Genomic DNA, 17,181 nt, shown 5'->3' with positions numbered 1-17,181 from the left:
CCCACCTTGTGATGCTCCGGTGAGTTCACAATAAATAGAGGCCACATTTCTGTCCGGAGTGAGCAAAGAGTTTTACTCAATCATCCCAGCTGCTGCAACACCAACAACTTCACATCAGGGAGGAAGTTCAAATCAGCTCCGTGTTAAATGTTTAACCATCACGGTGACTGAAGGCAGCTGCAGGTTCATGAGGGACTGTTACTGTCAGATTCTGCAGTTCTTGCGGCTGCTCATGTACCCAGGACTGAACCCTGGTCCCTGAGCATTGGAGGAGTCTGTTCTGCTGATGTTAGCCTTAAACTAGACTGGCTTTTAATATTGTGGATCTGTGAAAGGTAAATCAGTTCTGTATCAAATCCCGCGTCTCAGGTACTTACTGTCTCCCCCACACTCACACTGTATACTAGGAAGGCCACTCGGCCCATCTGGTCCCTGCCCAAGTTTCATTTCCATATCAGTATATGCCGTTTCGCTTTCACTCTCCCTGAGATTACAGGTTGCAACTAGTCACCACTCTGTGGGATAGGAGATTTCCCTTGAATTTCATAAAATCACAGAAATCTATAACATATTACCGATGCTTTGGCCCAGAATGTTGTGCCGACCATGTAATTTACTCCAGAAACAGCCTAGAATTACCCTACCGCATAGCCACCTATTTTCCTAAGCTCCATGTACCTATCTAAGAGTCTCTTAAAAGATCCTATTGTATCCGCCCTCTACCACCGTCGCTGGCAGTGCATTCCACACACACACCACTCTGCTTAAAAAAAATTAGCTCTGACATCTCCTCTGTACCTACTTCCAAGCAGCTTAAATCTATGCCCCCTCGTGTTAGCTGTTTCAGACTGGGGAAAAAGCCTCTGACTATCCACACGACCAATGCCTCTCATCATCTTATACACCAGCATGAATACCCTACATGATTGTCTCCGGGCTGAACAAGACGATGAGCTCACTGTGGTTGTGACGTTGTTTAGGGCTCCGGAAGAAGTTGGTTAAACTCCTTCTTCCCCGCTCTTTTCAACGTTTTGGGTCATTTTCACAAATTTTAAAGGACTATGCCTCAGACAGCTTGGTTGTTGCAATTGTTACGTACCAGCAGCAATAGATCACTAATGGAGTCTAGTTTCGATGTGAAAACCACTATCTTTATTAGTATCTACTCCAAATATAAAAGATTAAACGAAACGAACAGAAGTTAACAGTGTAATGCGTATATATAGCTCCCAAACTATCAAGCTTGGGAAACAATGCTTAATGTCTCCAGATGGTAACGTGGAAAAGTTTAGTAATCCACAGAATAAGTGAGTGAGGGGAGAGATTTGTAAATCCACACGATCATGTAGAGAGAAAGCAATTACGAAGAATTCCACACACATTCCACGCTGGGTAAACAAAATAACAGTCGCCAATTATCCGTCGATTAGTTCCGAAATCCACTTAGAAATATCACCAGCTGACAGTGACAGGAATATCGTTTCCAGGTGGTTACCACAGAACACTCGGATTCCAGGTAGGGGCCCACAAAAGTGATACCACAGGATACTCCAGCAAATCCACACATATGGATGATACGAAGTGACAGTCACACATTCCGTTGTGCACTGCGTGCCGATGATCAAACCCGATCTTCTGGGCGTGGAAGAGCTCCAACCTTAGAAGTGGCAAGCTGAAGGTCCAACAGCTTGTGCCTGTGTGTGTGTGTCTGTCTCTCCTCTCTCTCTCTCTCTCCTCTCTCTCTCTCCTCTCTCCTCTCTCCTCTCTCTCTCTCTCCCTCTCTCTCTCTCCTCTCTCTCTCTCTCTCTCTCTCTCTCTCTCTCTCTCTCTCTCTCTCTCTCTCTCTCTCTCTCTCCTCTCTCTCTCTCTCTCTCTCTCTCTCTCTCTCTCTCTCTCTCTCTCTCTCTCTCTCTCTCTCTCTCTCTCTCTCTCTCTCTCAGGCTGCCGCAGTGTGTGACTGACGTCACAGTCCCGCCTCACTCAGGCACTTAAAGCGACATTCACAGTGAACGAATCTGCGGTCTCGCAACACAATGCTCCACTAAATTCTGACAGCAGACTAGCGAGTGAAACTTCGAGTCAGAAACCAAAGTGTTGCCAGCCTGAGTCGGGGCTTTGGGGCTCCAGAGAGAGATGGGGTCTAGAGTTTAAGAGGAGGAGGAATCAAACCAGCAGGATTTGGCTACAAAAGAAAGATCAGAAACATTTGGAAACTGGTTGACCTAAAGAAATGTGGTTAATTTCTGCAAAACTCTGGTGGAAATCAACAGATCCGGAAGCAAATGTGGAGAGGAATAAATGGACAACGTTTAGGCCGCGCCGCTTCTGCACGCTTAGGCTGTGTGCTACGCTGCTTAGTTGCTGCTTGAACTACAGAGTTCCTCCAGCATTGTGTGTGTGTGCGTCGCTGTATTCCCAGCAACTGCAGAATCTCCTGTGTTTTATAACTGCATTTTACTTTGGCATATGATACACGTTGATATTGAGTATATTGTTTATGGGAGCCGCTTTCTGCGTTAAAACAGCTGCAGAATTTTCTATACACACACGAAAAAAATGAGGTATGTATATTGAAACAGTACCTGCAGAAATCTTTAATGGCAGGATGATTAACCATAAGGCAGTGCATTTAAAATTTCGCTTACTCTGAAGCACCGAACAAATGCGCAAGCGTCAGGGTTGATGACGTCCCCAAGTATCACGCATGCGCACAGTGCACAGAAGGCCTTGCAAATACCGGGTGCAGGTAAGAGCGATCCTCTACGTTTTTAAATAAACAGCGACTGAGGGACGATTCCTGTGAAATCCGGACACCCTCACCCGCAATCCCGGGACAGTCCTGCTCAATCTCCTCTCTCTCAGCCCCACGATCCGTACACGGGCCCCGGGGAGCTTCCGGCTGATGAGGGAATGGGAACCGATGGATCTCTCAGACAGAGCTGATCTCCAGCTATATAAATGCAAGGATCAGGAACTCGGAGAAAGGGAACAAAATCTTTTACATCACCAGTTGAGAAAATCACCTTTGTTCTTTCCTCAATCACAAACAAGAGAACATCTGCAGATGCTGGATTGCATCTGGATTGCTGGCAACACAAATTGCTGGATGAACTCAGCTTTAGTACACTTTTCCATAGATGCTGCCCGGCCTGCTGAATTCCTCCAGCATTTTGTGTGTGTTCTTGTTCTGGACTTTTCTACCGGTGAGAATATGTTTTGTCCCATTCTCTTTGGGTACATAATGATATCAAACACCTTTGTCCTGGGCAACAAGTAACTTTCACATCACAAATGAGACAGACTACTGCCCTTCCCTTCATATTCATTGGCTTTACCATCACTGTAAGTCACTTGGGGGAGACTTCAGGGAAAATATTTATGTAGAATACAGAAACTGGTGATACCTGTGTGCATTGTTGGTGATGAAAAATTGCTGGAGAATTTGCAAGGTGGAAGAAGTGGAGTTATATTTGGAAATCTGACTTTTTAAACATAATTTAGCAAGCAAACCCCATATGGACAGTATGCAAAAGCTTTGTTGAGAAAATCCTTCATTTCCGGTTACAAGCCTGCTACATAGTTTGTGTGAGAGTGCAGATGAACTGGACTGAACCCAGAGGAGATCAAAGTTCCTATTGACAGTGATTTGCTAGCTCATAAGATGAACACCTCTCTGTATAATACTCACTGTGCACATATTGTCACTGGCAACAAAATGCACAGTACAAGATTTATGTGCACACTGGTTATTCCAAATTAGAGGAGATATTAGAGGAAAGGAGGGGAGACATCCGGTGTCCCTGATGCCTTCACAGACAAGATGTGCATCCAGCTGCAGCTTGTAACCCTGCACTTTAAGGTGTTGGAACTTGAGGTAGATGAATTCCACATCATCCGGCAGTTGGATGTGGTGATGGATGTGACATGAAGTGAGGTGAGTTGCACCTAAGGTGCAGGGCACAGGAAACTGTGTGAGGGTCAGGAAGGGGAATGCGGTTAAATGGTCATCATTGAATAATCTTGTGGCCATCCCCCACAACAACAGGTAGACCACTTTAGAAAGTGTTATGGGGAGAATTAACTGGCAGAGGAAAATCAAAGGGGTGATAGGGGATTCGTTAGTTAGGGGGACAGAACAAAAGGCGACTAATATCTTAGGCTTGCTAGATGTAGCGTCGTGTGGGGGGGGGGGGCGATATGATTAAAATAAGTTGTAGGGGGAATGAGAGCCAGAATGACAGAACAGATAGTGGAGAGGGTGAATCGAATTGAATTGACTTTATTACATAAATACTTCATAAACATGAGAGGGAGAAAACTACATTACATCTCCTTCTAAATCTGCAATGTGTAATTTATAGTAATTTATAACAGATAGTTTGTACATAGGACAGTCAATATAACATCGAAATGCAATTGTATCTGCATAAATTAATCAGTTTGATGACCTGGTGGAAGATGACATCCCAGGGCCTGTTGGTCCTTTTGCTGTGATACCGTTTCCTGGATGGTAGCAGCACGAACAGTTTGTGGTTGTGGTGAATTTGGCTCCCAATATCCTTTGGGCCCTTTTTACACACGTGTCTGTGTAAATGTATTGAATGGCAGAAAATTCAGAACTACGGATGCGCTGGGCTGTCCACACCACTCTCTGCAGGTTCCTGTGATTAAGGGAAGTACAGTTCCCATACCAGGCAGTGATGCAGCCAGTCAGGATGCTCTCAATTGTTTCCCTGTAGAAAGTTCCTGGGATTTCGCCCCATCCTGAACTTCTTCAGCCATCTGAGGTGGAAGAGGTGCTGCTGTGCTCTTTTCACAACACAGCCGGTATGTACAGACAATCTGAGATGCCTGGTGACGTTTATGCTGAGGAACTTAAAGCTGTTCACCTTCTCAACCCCAGATCCAATGATGTCAGTATCAACCGCAGATCCAATGATATCAGCCTGTCTCCATTCCTCCTGTCATCCACAATCAGCTCCTTTGTTTTGGTGACAGTGCGGGAGAGTTTGTTTTCTTGACACCAGTCAGAATAATTGCTGGCAGAGTCAGCAATCAAATGGTTGAGCATGGTGCGATGAATGTGCTGAGCTGTGTATATCACAATGCAAGAAGCCTCGTAAGAAAGCCAGATGAGCTCAGGACAGGGAATTGTGATATTGTAGCCATTATTGGGACTTGTTTACACCCAACAGTCTGAGGGATTTAGAGGAACAAATTTGTAGAGAGATCACAGACCATGCCAAGGAACAAAGGATAATTCAGTAAGTGATTTTAACTTTCCATATATTGACTGGGACTCCCATACTGTAAAAGGACTAGATGGAGTAAAGTTTGTCAAATGTGCCCTTAGTACATAGAATTCCCAACGTAGAAGTGTGCAATAAGCTGTTAGGAAATGATCCAGGGCTGCTGACAGAATTTAGTAAACATCATACCATGAGATTCAAAGTAAAGATGGAAAAATTGAGGTCTGGACCACGGGTTGAGATTCTAAATTGGAGAATGGTCAATGTTGGTGGTATCAGAAAGGATCAGAAAAGTGTGGTTTGGGACAGGCTGTTTCCTGGCAATGGAGTATTTGTAAGTGGGAGGCCTTCAGAAGTGAAATTTTGAGGATATAGAGCTTGCATGTGCCTGCCAAAGTAAAAGTTGAAAGTTAACTGGTCCAGGGAACCTTGATTTTCAAGAGAAATTGAAGCCCCGGATATTTTGTTCCTCTAAAAGCCTCAGAATGTTGGGTGCTACTGAGATCCATTAATGACTACAAATCACAATTCCACACACTGAGCTCATCTGACTTTTTTGTTGTCATCTTCTGTTAGGTTCTAAAAGCTTCCGAATAGTTTTTGCTCTTTTGTTTGCCCTCTGTTTGACTTTGAGAAGCTCTGGCTTCTCATTCCAGCCACTGTTGTGTCCTCAATTTTTACAGTTCTTTGGGATATATTGATCACTCAGCTCTTGCTTGCAATTGCCCTATCTATACTCTCATGGTATTCTATACTTCTAACAAGTCGTCAGTCCAATGTATAATTTCTTTGTGTATGTTTGGAGCCTTTTTTAGGTGCATATGATGATGAGGGGTAGTGATCGTGTCGATAACCAGAGGTTTTTTTTTCCCAGGGCTGAAATGGTTAACACGAGGGCATAATTTTAAGGTGCTTGGAAATAGATACTGAGGCAATGTCAGGGGTAAGGTTTTTTTTTACACAGATAATGGTCGGTGCGTGGAATGTATGCCAGCAGTGGTTGACAAAGCAGATACAATGGGGTCTTTTAACAACCTCTTGGATAGGTACATGGAGCATAGAAAAATAGAGGGCTGTGCGCTAGGGAAATTCTAGGCAGTTTCTAGTGTAGGTTAAATGGTCGGCACAGGACTGTGGGCCAAAGAGCCTGTAATGTGCTCTAGATATCTCTGTTCTATGTAAAGGAGCAAAGCAACTTCGGTTATTCGCCGATCCTCTATTACCACCCCGTCACTAAAGATGACTTAATTATCTCTGCTGGGGCCCCTACAATTTCTGCTCTTGCCTCCCACAGGGTCTGAGGGAGCTCCTGGCCATACCCTGGAGATTTATCCACCCTAATCTGCCTCAGGATGCGAACCACCTCCTCTGCTTTAGTGTGTACGGGGTCCACGATGTTAATGCTGCTTTTCCACACTTCCATTGACTTTGTATCCCATTTGCTGAGGAAACAGAGATGAAAGAAAATGAGGATCTCCCTCTCTGCTTTGTTTCCACACATGGATTGCCACGCTGGTCTTCCAGAGGACCAACTTTCTCCCTTGCAATACTTTTGCTCTTAATCTATCAGTAGAATCCCTTAGGATTATCCTTCATCTTTTCTGTGAGGGCAACCTCAGAATCAGAATCAGACTTTAATTGCCAAGTACCTGTACACACACAAGGAATTTACTTCCAGCAGATGTTGCCTCTCTGCTCATAACAATAATAATGATAAATATAAATGAAAATATAGATTATACATACAGGTAGTGCAATCCAAGTAATAGTTAGCCGACAGTTAACTGGCAGTCAACTGTTCAGCAAAGTGACCGCAGTAAGGAAAAAACTTCTCCAGTGCTTATTAGTCTTAGTCCGGAGGGATCTGAGGTGCCTTCCAGATGGAAGCAGTTCAAACAGTCCGTGCGCAGGATGGAAGGAGTCCTTTATGATGTTCCCCGCCCTCTTCTTCAACCTGGAAGAGTACAGGTCCACAATAGAGGGCAGGGAGGCTCCAATGATGCGCTCGGCATCTTCTTTTAGCCATCCTGATTTATTTCTTATAGCACAGAACACTAGAGGGGAATTCTAGGCAGATTCTAGAGAAAGTTACATGGCTGTCACAACATCTTAGGCTGAATGGCCTGGAATATGCTGTAGATTTCTATGTTGAACAACCAATTAACTTCTCTTCTTTAACCTGTGCAGGGTCCATGATTTTAATGCGGCTTTTCCACACTCCCATAGAATCTTTGTCCATCTCCTGAGTAAATAGAGATGAAAAATTATTTAAGATCTCCCCCATCTGCTTTGGTTCCACACGTGGATTGCCATTCCGGTCTTCCAGAGGACCAACTTTGTGCCTTGCAATCCTTTTGCTCTTAATCTATCACTAGAATCCCTGAGGATTATCCTTCACCTTTTCTGTGACGGCAACCTCATGCCATCTTTTAGCCATCCTGATTTATCTTTTATGTGTTCTCTTGCATTTCTTATACTCCATAAGAAACTGCCTGTCGATCCCTGTTATGCAACTCCATTTTGTGCTTCACCAGGGTCTCAATATCTCTTGCAAACCAAAGTTCCCTACATTTTCTATCTTTACCTTTTATTCTGACAAGGAGATACCCGCTTTGTACTTTCAAAATTTCGCTTTGAAGGCCTCCCATTTACCAAGCACACCTTTGCCATAAAGCAGCCTGTCCCAGTCCACAGTTGCCAGATCCTAGTGTTGATTCCAGGTGTTGATCATGCCCTGAACACATCCACCCTTCCTACGCTGCTCCTTGTATTGAAATATACAGGGCTCAGCATATTCACTGCACCACACTCAACTTTTTCATTCCTGACTTTGAGGACTGTACAACATCTGTCTCCACAAACTCTTTCCACTATCTGTTCTTTTATTCAGGCTCCCATTCCCCCTGCAACTTTGGTTTAACCATCCTTACCCCCACCTCCCAGCATGCAGCTCTATCACCCCTTTGGCTTTCCTCACCCAGATCAATAAAAAGGAGGTGCATACCAGGTACAGGCAGATAGGAGCAAATGGGGTACTTATGAAATACAGGAAATTCAAGTGAACACTTATGAAAGAAATAAAAGAAGGCATGAGGTTGCCCCAGCAGACAAGGTGAAGGAGAATCCTCAGGGATTCTGCAGATATGTTAGTAGCAAAAAGATTGCAAGGGAAAAAAATTAATCCTCTGCAGGATCAGAATGATAATCCATATGAGGAGACAAAATCGATGTGGGAGATTTATTTTGCATCCGTATTGACTCAGGAGATGGACACAGATTCTGTAGAACTGAGGCAAAGCAGCATCAACTTCATGGACCCTGTACAGATTACAGAGGTGGAGGGGTTTGCTGTCTTCAGGTAAATTAGTGTGGATCAATCCCAGGGCCTGATAAGTTGTTCCCTAGGATCCTGCGGAGGACAAGTGTTAAAACTGTCTGGGCACAAGCACAGATATTTAAATAATCTTAAGTGGCAGGTGAGGTACTGGAGGATCAGAGGACAGCCGATATTGTTCTGCTGTTCAAGGAAGGCTCTAAATATAAACTGAGAAATTGCACATTGGTGAGCTTGACATCAGTAGTGGGAAAGGTCTTGGAATGTTATGTGCAGGAACCTGATATATAAGTATTTGGATCGATGTGGACTGATTAAGGATAGACAGCATGGCTTTGTGCATGGTAGGTCATGTCTAACCAATCTTATAGAGTCTCTCGAGGAAGTTATCAGGGAAATGGATAAAGGCAAAGCAGCAGATGTTGTCCACATGGACATTAGCAAGGCACTTGACAAAGTCTCATATGGGAGGTTTGTCAAGAAGGTTCGGTCACTCAGCGTTCAAGATGAGACAGTAAATTGGATGAGACACTGTCTTTGGGAGAAGCCAGAGTGTGGTAGCAGATGGTTGCCTCTCTGACTGGAACCTGTGACTAGTGGTTGCCACAGGGATCAGTGCTGGATCTGTTGTTGTTTCTCATCTATATCAGTAATCTGGATGATAGTGTGGTTAACTGGATCATCAGATTTGTGGATGACACCCAAGACTGGTCGTGTAGTGGACAGTGAGGAAGACTAACATGGCTTGCAGTGCGAACTGAATCAGCTGGGAAAAATGGTTTGAGAAATGGAAACTGGAATTTAATGCAGACCAGTATGAGGTGTTGCACTTTGGTATGACCTGCCAAGGGAGGTCTTTCACAGTGACTGGTCGGGCACGGAGAAGTGTTGTAGAAGAAAGGGACCTGGGAATACAAGTCCTTAATTCACTGAAATTGGTATCACAGTTAGATAGAGACAGAAAAAAAGATTTCAGCCCAATGGCCTTCATGAACCAAAGTACTGACAAAAATAGATGGATTTCATGTTCACTTGTAGAAGACATTGGTGAGGCCTAATTTAGAGTATTGTGTGTAGTTTTGGTCACCTGAATACAGGAAAGATGTAAAAGAAGTTCAGAGATTTCAGAGAAAATACACAAGGATGTTGCCAGGTCCGGAGGACTTGGGTTATAACGAAAGATTGAACAGGTCCGGACTTTATTCCTTGGAATGTAGAAGATTGAGGGGAGATTTGATTGTGATAGAGGGGCATAGATAGTATAAATGCAAGCTGGCTTTCTCCACTGAGATTGGGTGGGACGACAACTGGAGGCCAAGGGTTAAGGGTGAAAGGTGAAACGTTAAGGTGAACATGCGGGGAAACTGCTTCACACAGACAGTCATCCGGGTGTGGAATGAGCAGCCAGCACAAGTGGTGCATGCGAGCTCGATTTCAACATTTAATAGGTTTGTGTAGGTACCTGGATGGTAAGGGTATGGGATTGGGCAATTTAAATAGTTCAACATAAACTAGATGGCCCAAAGGGCCTGTTTCTGTGTTGTAACTTTTTATGACTGTGACAAGAACCTGAAATAATACAAAAATTCACTCTAAATCCTTTTAACAGACGTGCGGACATCTCAGCAGGAATTTTTTATATGATGTTAAAACTGTGGCACTTTAAGTTAATAATACATAAAAGAAAATCCCAGTTGCATGAGGGAATAATACCAATGGAGAGAGTCAGAAATGGCAGAAATGCTCCATTCTTATAGAGACAGGAAGAGCATCAGAGAATTGATGGTCATTCCAGATACCAGCACTCTGCCCAGTCAGGAGATGATTTCTCTGTCCAACTTGTGTTTAACCTCACTGTAACAGTGTGATACCAGGTCAAACCTTGGTAACTCAAGTAATTTCAATTGAAATATTGTCCTAAACCCATTGATGGATTTTGCAAATCTTTTTACAGGTTAAAAACGAGAAGGAATTTGTCGCTGGGAATCTCAAAAACGACACGCCAGTTTTGCTGTCACTGTCTAGATATTTAAGAAGTGGAGCAAGGGATTCACTCGATCATTCTTCCTGCTCAGACTGTGGAATGGATTCACTCGGTCAACTGACCAACCGGCATACCCATCATTTTACACAAGAGAAAGGCCGTTCACCTTCTCAGACAGTGGGAATGGATTCACTCGGTCATCTTAATTGAAGGTACATCAGCAAGTTCACACTGGGCAAGGCCACTCACCTGTTCTGTGTGTGGTTCACTCAGTTTTCCCACCTGTGGACACACCAGTCATTTCACACCAGGCAGAGGCGGGTCATCTGCTGAATTTCTGGGAAAGGATTCACTCAGTCATCTGACGTAATGGCTCACCAGCGAGTTCACACCAGGGAGCGGCCGTACAACTGCTCAGTCTGGGGGAAGAGATTCACTCACTTATGCAACCTACAGAATCATCAGCGAGTTCACTCTAGGGAGAAGCCATTCACCTGCTCAGACTGTGGGAAGGGATTTACTCAGTCATCCAGCCTACTGAGTCATCAGCGAATTCACACTGGGGAGAGGCCCTTCACCTGCTCAGAATGTGGGAAGGGGTTCAGTCAGTCATCCCAACTACAGAGTCATCTGCGATTTCACACTGGGGAGAGGCCGTTCACCTGCTCAGAATGTGGGAAGGGATTCAGTCAGTCATCCCACCTGCAGAGACATCAGCGAGGTCACACTGGGGACAAGCCGTTCACCTGCGCAGTCTGTGGGAAGGGATTCATTGATTCATCCACCCGGCAGAAACATCAGCGAGTTCACACTGGGGAGAAGTCGTTCACCTGCTCAGAATGTGGGAAGGGATTCACGGATTCATCCTGCCTACTGGTACATCAGCGAGTTCACACTGGGGAGAAGCCGTTCACCTGCTCAGTCTGTGGGAAAGGATTCACACAGTCATCCCACCTGCAGAGACATCAGCGAGTTCACACTGGAGAGAAGCCATTCACCTGCTCAGACTGTGGGAAGAGATTCACTCAATCTTCCACCCTACAGGCACACCAGCGAGTACACACTGGGGAGAAGCCGTTCACTTGCTCAGTCTGTGGGAAACGATTCACTCTGTCATCTACCCTACTGGTACATCAGCGAGTTCACACTGGGGAGAAGCCGTTCACTTGCTCAGTCTGTGGGGAACGATTCACTCTATCATTCCAACTACTGAAACACCAGCGAGTTCACACAGGGGAAAAGCCGTTTGCCTGCTCAAAATGTGGGAAGAGATTTGCTGGATCATCCAACCTACAGAGACACCAGCGAGTTCACACTGGGGAGAAGCCGTTCACTTGCTCAGTCTGCGGAAAGGGATTCACTCAATCGTCCCAACTACTGGCACACCAGTCAGTTCACAATGGGGAATGGCCATAGTTATGAATCCTCGGGTTTCGTTTGCTTTGTACTATCATTTTAAGAGAGAGAGAGAGATTAAGAAGGCGAATCAGTCTGGCTTGCAGCTTGTTTACATCGCTCACGGCTTGTTTTGTTTTAACCAAGGACACAGACACTCAGAGTCATTCGGAGACGAAGGAGGCAAAATGGAAAGATCGAAACAAGGGAACCAGTGGCCAAGGGTCACTGTTTGGAATTTCCCTATGCCCACAAGGGTGGGTTAATTATCGATTCAGCGTACATGAAATGTGTGGTTGTTACCTTGTTTGATCCATAGGAGTGGATCTAATTTGGGGTACCCTGTGAAGACTGCTGATGTGTTAACCCTTGCCTGGGTGTGGTGTGGTTATTCACTTGAAGCAGATACCCCTTCTGACAAGTCACCTTCGGTGATAAATTATACGTGGGTTTGGAACGACGACAAATAAAATTTACAGCGACTGTTCTCTCGTTTTACAGCCATGGAACCTGTGGAATTCGACATAATTGCATTCTCTCAACATTTACCATGGATTACAAATATCTCTCTCATCACCTATTCTGTGGTTGAACTGAACTTTCATACTTTGCCATCTCAAGATTCCAAGCCTTGTTTCCCCCGAACTCAATAGTTTGGGAGTTTTATTTACACACATATATACACATAACACTGTTACCTTTTGTTTATCTTGCTTATGATACTATATTACAAGTAGATTCTAATAAAGATAGTTTTAACATCAAAAACAGACTCCAGGTATAGTCTATTGCTGCTGGTTCATTTCTAAAACGTTATGATTCGTAACAAAATTGGGGCCTGCATCCAGTATATGAACAGATGTGGGGGTGTATTCATTAATTATCAATTTCATCCCTTTTAATTTATTTGTGTGTGGAAAATCAGCAGCAATGGATGCTGTTAGATGTCTGGAAGCACCAACCTCTGAGGCATTAGAGGACGCCAGAAGGATTGAGTTGTTGAGTCTTGCTAGATGGGTAAAACTTGCTAAGGTGAAATTGACAATGAGGAGGGCACAGATCCAGAGGGTGATAGCTGAACATTATGTATCTGAGGGTGTGTTTAAAGTGGACGAGTTGGAGGTGTTTCCTGAAAGTAAACCTCGTGAGCTTGAGCTCCAGTACAAGTGAGAAAAATTAAACTGGCTGCGGAAAGGCAGAGGCAGTTTGAGGCTAGAGAGGCAGAAAAATAGAAGGAGGAAACAGAAAGACAGAGGCTGTTCGAGCTGCAAAAGATAAAGAGGTTGCAGCAAAGGAGTTTAGTGTTAGTCTCTGGTGATAAATTTGACGAGAGTTGGGAAGTTAAATTGGTCTCTCCATTTGATGAGGCAGAGATTGATAAATACTTTCAGCATTTTGAGAAGATTGCTCAGAGTTTAAAGTGGGTTGGCCTCTTCTCATAAAAAGTGTAATTAAAGGGAAGGCTCAGGAAGCTATTCTGCTTTGACAATTGATGAAGCAGCTGATTATGACCTAGTGAAACAGGCTATGCTCAAAGCTTATGAGTTGGTCCCAGAATCATACAGGCAAACGTTTAGAAATTTGAGGAAATCTGTGAACCAGACTTATATGGAATTTGCTTATGAGAAGTTTGTGTGTGTGACCGCTGGTGCACATGTAAAAATGTGAATGATGATTTAACAGCTTGAAAGAATTGGTTTTAATTGCAGAATTCAAAAGGTGCGTCCCTGATGACATAAAGACGTATGCCTGTGTTCTGTATGTTGAAGCACCAAAAAACCCACAGGGTTCTGAACATTCTATGGAAGCTTAGTTAAAGTCTGAGGGGTCTGACCGTGTTAAGAAGGGATTTGATCATTTTATGTCAGATGGATTTGTATTAGTAAAGGAAGGGTGAAGCCCATTTCCAGTGAAAATTCTTCGAGATTAAAATTCTTTGAGTTACTGGGGCTTCTCAGCCACTTATATCAGACAGTGCTCTAAAGTTTGGTGATGATTCTAACACTGGTGAGGTAAATCTTATTAAAGGCCTTGGGGGCGGCATGGTTTCTGTGCCATTGCACAAGGTAACTTTACAGTCAGGGTTGGTTTCGGGACCTGTTGAGATCGGATTATGCTCCAGTTTACCGGTGGAAGATGTTACTTTGCTGTTAGGGAATGACCTGGCAGATGGTAAAGTTGTTCCTGCAGTGAAGTTAACAATTAACCCAAGCACTGACGACCCACAGATGGATTTTAACATTTATCCTTCCTGCACTGGAACTCGAAGTATGGCTAAAAAGTCTGCTGACGCAGATGAGTTTATCGTAGAACAGAACCAAGACCCTGAGATTGAAGCTTTAAAAGAAACGGCTCTCTCAGATGATGAGATTAAGAAAGTGCCAGTAGTATATTATCTCAAGGATGGAGTGTTAATGAGGAAGTGGGCCACCTGCTACACCAGCGAGTGAGGAATGGGAAAGTGTTCACCAAGTTGTAGTTCATGAAGTTTATAGGGCTGAAATTTTAACTTTGACCCACCGTCTACCCTCAGGTGGCCATTCTGGAGTGAATAAAACTGTAAACAGGATTATGAAATAATTCTACTGGCCTAATCTGAGGAAAGATGTGACCTTTTGCAGAACCTGTCACATTGGTCAAGTTGTGGGTAAACCTAATCAGGTCTTCACAGTGCCCCACTGCAGTTTATATATAACTGCATTTGGTAAACCCTTTTCCAAAGTTATAGTGGATTGAGTTGGCCCATTGCCAAAGACTAAAGCTGGCCATCAGTATCTGCTGACTATTATGTACACTGCATTCAGATTCCCAGAGGCAATACCTCTCAGAAATATTAAAGCTAAAATTGTGGTGAAGGCTCTTACCAATTTTCTTATTTTAGTTGTTTTGCCTAAAGAAATCCAGTCTCATTAAGGAAGCAATTTTACATCTGGATTATTCGAGCAGGTAGTTTATGAACTGGGAGCTTAAAAAATTACATCGTCTCGTACCATCCAGAATTACAATGGGTTCTAGAAAAATTTTGTTCTACCCTCAAAACAATGATTACGACATAATGTGTTGCACACCATCTCTCTCTCTCTCACTCCATTCTTTGTAAAGGCTTGAAAAATACATCATCCGACGCACGCACGCACAAGCCGAAAAAAGACATACTGTGTTGAAAATGGAAAAGTCTGGGATGAAGGAACATATTTGCTTTTGTTCGCAGTAAGAGAATTGGTACAGGATTCACTGGGTTTAGTCAATTTGAATTTGTATTTGGTCATCGAGTGAGGGGACGTTTCTCCTTGTTAAATGGAACAGTGGATTGATGCGGATGTGCATGTTAACTTGTTAGACTAAGTTTTGAAGTTCAACAGTGAACTACGTCAGGCCTGTAGTCTAGCGAGATAAAGCTTAAAAATTTCTCAAAACAAAATAAGGTGTTGGTTTGCTAAGCGGGCTTGCGAAAGAAAATACCAGGTGGGGGATAAGGTGCTGACTTTATCTCCAATGTTGACAAATCCACTTCAGGCAAAACTCAATGGACCGTGTGAAATAGTCGCTCAAATTAATAATGTGAATTATGTTATCAAAGCACCCAACCAACGTAAACTAACAGGTGGTACAGATAAATATAATAAAGCCTTATTTTGACAAGCAGGCACCATCTGTGAGTGTTGTTGTCAAAACATATGAATCTGGCAACCCTGAGAATGAAACAATCGACTCGTCTGAGACCTTTCACAAGCCAAACATTGTCCAAGTTAGGCTAATGAACTCGGTTGTTCTAGAAAATATTGATAACAGGTTGGCTCATCTGCAGCCAAAGCAACAACAATAGCTGAATGAATTAATTCTGAAGGTTAAAGATGTATTTCCCGATGTTCCCAAGCAGACCACAGTCGCAGTACATGATATAGAGATTGGTCAAGACAAACCGATTAAACAACACCCATATTCATGAACGTAGAGAACTGTAAATAGGCTGAGCAGGAAATTGAAAATATGCTGGAAAATGGTATTATTAATCCTTCAGCATCAGATTGGAGTTCACCCTGCGTTATTGTGCCCAAACCTGATGGGAGTGTTAGATTTTGCACTGATTATAGGAAGGCAAATGCAGTAACGAAAACAGATGCCTATCCTATCCCTAGGGTGGATGATTGCATCAATAAGGTTGGAAAAGCTGAATTTCTTACAAAGTTTGATCTGTTGACAGGGTATTGGTGTGTTCCATTGATGGAGAGAGGTAGAGAAATTTCTGACTTTGTGACACCTTCTGGGTTGTATGAAAACAATGTCTTGCAGTTTGGAATGAGAACTGGTCCAGGAACATTCCGGAGAATGAATGACTCTGTAATTCGTGGGTTGGAACACACAGATGCCTTTATTGATGACTTAGGCACAGGGAGTGACACTTGGGAAGAGCATATCTCTGCAGTAGAAAAGCTGTTTGACAGGCTTTCCCAGGCCAGCCTTACAGGTAACTTGGCTAAGAGTGAATTTGGGCATGCCATTGTGACCTGTCTTGGCTATGATGTAGGTCAAAGCAAGTTGGCTCCTGTTCGGGCAAAAGTCCAGGCAATTTCTCAAGTTCCTATTCTGACTGGTAAGAAGGCTCTTAGGAGGTTTCTGGGAATGGATGGATGTTACCGTAAGTTCTGTAAAAACTGCTGCTATCGCTCTTCCTCTGACTAATCTCCTGAAGAAGGGTGAAAAGTTTGTTTGAACCGAGCCTCGTCAGGAGGCATTTGGTCGATTTTAAGTTATTAGGTGAGATTAGGCCAATCAATGTAGTGCTGTCAGCAAATTTAATTAGCCGATTGGAGCTGTGGGTGGCAACACAAGTCATGGGTGCACAGAAAGTAAAAGAGAGGGACAAAGAGACAACCCTGTGGGTTATGTGTGTTGAGGGTCAGAGAGACAGAGGAGATGGAGCCCACTGTTACCACCTGCCGGCGATCTGACAGGAAGTCCAGGATCCAGCTGCACAAGGCAGGGTGAAGGCCGAGGTCTCTGAGCTCCTTGTCGATACTTCACGCCTTTGTATGGCTACTGCTCTGCCCATGACTGCAAGGAACTACAGAGAACATCAGAGAAACAAGCCTCCCCTCCATGGACTCTCCCTACACTTCCCCTCCCTCAGAAAAGCAGGCCTTGTACACAAAGAAGCTCATAACCTGGACATTCTTCCTGCAAACCCGCTCCCACATTGGTGGAGAGATACAAAAGCC

At 43.8% G+C, this 17,181-nt stretch overlaps 1 protein-coding gene across 1 annotated transcript; it reads left to right on the top strand.

Moving 5' to 3' along the window:
• The first annotated feature begins 2,690 nt into the window (after positions 1 to 2,690).
• Positions 2,691 to 13,856, top strand: LOC132388603 (zinc finger protein 239-like). The gene is made up of 2 exons (XM_059960977.1): positions 2,691 to 2,746; positions 10,538 to 13,856. Exon 2 carries the CDS (start codon positions 10,937 to 10,939, stop codon positions 11,981 to 11,983), a length of 1,047 nt encoding a protein of 348 aa, XP_059816960.1. The 5' UTR covers positions 2,691 to 2,746; positions 10,538 to 10,936; the 3' UTR covers positions 11,984 to 13,856.
• The last annotated feature ends 3,325 nt before the right edge of the window (positions 13,857 to 17,181 follow it).

The sequence above is a fragment of the Hypanus sabinus genome, unplaced genomic scaffold (genome assembly GCF_030144855.1).
Source record: "Hypanus sabinus isolate sHypSab1 unplaced genomic scaffold, sHypSab1.hap1 scaffold_361, whole genome shotgun sequence".
NCBI classification, from domain to species: Eukaryota; Metazoa; Chordata; class Chondrichthyes; order Myliobatiformes; family Dasyatidae; genus Hypanus; species Hypanus sabinus.
Note: the sequence above shows the minus strand (reverse complement) of the source record. Positions and strands in the feature narration are given on the sequence as shown.

What these genes read in the sequence shown, in the direction of transcription:
- LOC132388603 (XM_059960977.1), top strand. Translation starts at nt 10,937, where the DNA reads ATGGCTCACCAGCGAGTTCACACCAGGGAGCGGCCGTACAACTGCTCA.